The sequence below is a fragment of the Condylura cristata genome, unplaced genomic scaffold, assembly GCF_000260355.1.
Source record: "Condylura cristata isolate star-nosed mole 26May11 unplaced genomic scaffold, ConCri1.0 scaffold00021, whole genome shotgun sequence".
NCBI classification, from domain to species: Eukaryota; Metazoa; Chordata; class Mammalia; order Eulipotyphla; family Talpidae; genus Condylura; species Condylura cristata.
In genome coordinates, this window is record NW_004567122.1 from 27,290,951 (window position 1) to 27,294,690 (window position 3,740).

Genomic DNA, 3,740 nt, shown 5'->3' on the forward strand with positions numbered 1-3,740 from the left:
AACCCCTAGTGTGTACTCAACCCCACCTGTCCTGGGTGGCCCCCGCCCCAGGACACTTCAGTTGGCCAGCGCCTTGTGAGGGGACACACTGACCTATTCCTGGGGTTTCTACAGTGAAAAGCTGGCATCTGTAAAACGATTTTAAAATGTCGCCAGAGAGCTATTTACAGAGAAGTTCCACTACCTGTCTAGTTTGGAGCGGGTCAGAAACAATTGTGTTAAGAAACCATCGAGCAAACCATTGTCAGAGCCCTCTGTGATGGCTTTTCAGCTGGAGGCAGCATCCACTTGTGTCACAGTGGGAGCCTGCTCACGCTCTGCAGCCTCTGCCTCTCTGCCCCCATTAAAACCTCACATTGTCCCTCCTTGGGGTACATGACGGGTTTTCTATTTCTTCGCCCTAATGCAATACTTTCATAACCAAAGCAAAGTGCTTTGCTTTTTAATTACTTTGTGGATTTTTTCTCCTAGCTCAACACCATCTTTCTTTTTTTTAGGGTGGGGGGAGGAGGGCTAGTTATTTTCTTACATCTATTATTTGCACAGTATCTGGCTTCTCCTATCAGTACAGCAGCCAAGATCCAGGAAGCAAGTAAGTGCTTCCTGAACTTTGAAGTAGACACTACTCAGAGCCTGGCCACTGCCCTTCCATGGCCTCACCAGGGGCCGTTGTTACACACTGGGGTACCCAAGTGCTCAGAACCGGCCTCCTCAGGATACCCTGCTCTGATGCCCACATTACTCTGAGCTGAGGTCAGTGGGGGCCCTGCCCAGAACACTGTAGATGTGGGCAGATACCCAGAGACAAATACCCACTCCGAGAAACCTCTGTGTGCAGAGGAGCTGCGAAGCCTGCGCTTCACTCCTTGCTGCTCACCCTTTCCCTGTGACTAAGATCCACACCCCGCCCTCCACGTCGAGGGTGGAATCCTTGCAGTGTACGTGCGTTCCCGACGCTCACGTTACATAATCTGAACTACTACCCCCAACACTGGCGATGGCCATGTGGACGACTCGCCCCACCAGAGGGTGGGGGTACTTGACCCCACAGATACCTGAGTACAACGGTCTATGAAAGGGTCCTCACTATTCCGAAGCCAGTAAAACTGGGGCGACAACCCCACCTCTGAGCTCCCCAAGGCCACTGCATAGTAGCTCCTGGTCAAAGCCCAGGAGAGCTTGGCCCCCAGGGCTGGACTGTCTCGGTGCAGCCAATGCAGGCATATAGTAAGTGTTCACTGAGACTCTTTGATGAGTTTCAGTTTCCTCTTGCAAAAATGCTTCAGATATAAAAAGCTTTCCATATAAAAGAAACCTCCCCTTTTTTTCCAGAGGAGAGACTTTCAGAATCGTGTGGCCTCTCCTTTGACAGCATCAGGATGCCACAGTCTCTGTGAGGAGCCCTCAGGGGCTCACGAGGATGGAGGGTCACTTACCCTGACACGTTCATAGAGAATCTATTATGCAAGAGGTACCCATTTCATAGGGTATTAACATTTTAAGATGGGAAAGCGGGCTCTGCTGCTGGTCTGGGAATAGTCAAAAAAGGTCAAGCCCATCTCTCCTGCCTTTGGAAGGTTCTGGAAAGGCACCTACAGGTGACATCTGGGAGAGGAAGGTGAAGAACAGGACCTGGGTGGCCCCGAGCATGTGAATCCCGAAGACTCCCTGGTTTCTCCTTCAGAACTCCTGTCCTGATGGAAATGTCTCTCTCACCTGTGGCCTCATGTTCTAACCAAGTGTCGTCCTCTCCATTCCCGTCACAGCAGTCACTTCAGGACATCAAGGCTAATGTCTCCTCGGGGACTTAATTTGTTCTTGGGCAAGGACAGGTCTCCCTCAGCTGCTTGCAAGCGGGTCCCCCTAGACTGGAGACTGCAGAGAAGCAGCTCTCCGCACATCAGTCTCCGCTGCGCAGAGCGGGGGAGGGCGCCTGACAAGTTTCTTTAGACCATGTGTGAACTGCAAGCCCACAAACCCCCAAGGAAATCGCTGGCAGGAAGGGAAGAACTCTCTCTCCCCTTCCCACTTACACAGCCCCCAATGACCACTCTCTGGAGGACAGAGTGTGGAAAACAAGCTCCATCTCCCTTAAATATTCAAAGTCATGAAATAATTGTCCCCTGGCTCAACATTCTCTCTCGGTCCCCACAGCCACGCACAGCACGGAATGGCCAGAAAGGCAGGCAGCACAGTACTTAGCTGGAGGCGGTTGGGTGCTGGTTAGACTCGGTCCGCAGCTTACCCGAGTGGCTTCCTCCCTGCTTCCCTCAACCGAGAATGCCACACTCAGACAGCCTGAGTGTACTTGGCGTGGGCCGGGATATGTACACTCTGAACAACAGCGGCACACGGTCAGAGTGGGACAAAGCAATCAGCGTGCTCGTGGAGGAAACGTGGGGAATTCACGTGAGTGGCCATTCCGTGCCGATGGCCCGTGCAGAGGCGCCTGCCTGGGGCCACAGGCAACACGGGGCCACTCTTAGTGGGGTCTCTGCCGAGGCAGTGACAGGAGGGGACACTTACCTGGAACCTACGACACCCATGGAAACAAAGCAGTCTGGTTAATGTACAGAGGTTAGCAGCGCTGCTTATGGCGGACGGACGCGGGGTCGCACTCCGCCGTGAAGGGCCAGTCACACAGCTATCGTGAGGCTCGGTCACGCTCACCAGGCAGGAGGGACAGGCCTGCGCAGTGCTACGGGCCCTAAGGCGTTCGAGCTATGAGCGCACGTGTTCACGTAGGGACTGTAGACACACGCTTGCTGTGTCAGCTCTTCCTTTATGACCAGGGCAAAACCAAAATGGACCCAGTCACGTAGTTACTGTTCCGTTACTGTTACCATTTCTTTTGCTTCTATACCTGTTTAATGTATTTTTCAGAATGTCTAGACACATGGTGATGTCTGCCACCAGGTGCTAAAACGTATAGGCTGAGTTTTCTTGATTTTAAGACATGCCCCCCTTCTCCGTGTTTTAGTATTTCCGATTTGGGGCACATGTTTTAAGCCATTCTCCATCCCAAAGCGCAGGGGCTCACCCAGCAGTAGCATGAGTGAATGTGTCAATCCAGACAAAGCACAGCAGAGAGGACTTACTGCCTTGCGCCGTGTCGGAGCTGGTGGGCTTGATGACCCTGTTGGCATCCTCGTGCAGGGCTCCAAACCAGTCCTTCAGGCGGGCGGCCAGGCTCCGCAGCTCCTTGTCGGTGCAGGCTGTGGGCACAGGAGGGACCATGAGCCTGGGCTTCCCACTCGTTAAATCTGCCTGTGTCACTCCACTGCCATCAACAGCCAAGCTCAAAGCAAACCTCCCTCATCCACCCCGAGAGCACCCATGGGTGCCCCCCTCAGGGACGGAGGGGGCAGGCTACACTTTGGGGCCACCTCCGTGCCGGTGGGACAGCCGTGGCATCTCACAGAGCCTGGCAGCCCTGGGGCCCTACTCGATCCCTGCGGTCACCGAGTCAGACTTGCTAGCAAAAGTTGCTAGAGACACGATGTTTCCACTCAACTCATGCCAAGAGATTAATCCCCAGAAACAGCTAATGCGCTTAGGCCTCCAGCGGTCTCAGGAAGCGCAGTCTCAACCTTGCTGTCGCCCAAGGTTGGGATTTGGGGATTTGACCTGTTTTGGCACCTTTTCAGTCGACTGACAACTTTCCCCCAGCGACAGATGACACCTGCCTATTTCAACCCACCTCTTACTGTCTTTAGGGTACGCAGAGCACCCGGGACAGA

At 53.8% G+C, this 3,740-nt stretch overlaps 1 protein-coding gene across 2 annotated transcripts in view; it reads right to left on the minus strand.

The window, feature by feature from the left end:
• The window catches only part of SPOCK1 (sparc/osteonectin, cwcv and kazal-like domains proteoglycan (testican) 1), a 439,606-nt gene that overhangs the window by 10,808 nt on the left and 425,058 nt on the right, over positions 1 to 3,740 (minus strand). For both annotated transcript variants that reach the window (XM_012727923.1, XM_004686754.2), the window contains one exon: positions 3,099 to 3,215. In XM_012727923.1, coding sequence (XP_012583377.1) covers positions 3,099 to 3,215 — 117 coding nt within the window. The remainder of the gene's footprint in view (positions 1 to 3,098; positions 3,216 to 3,740) is intronic.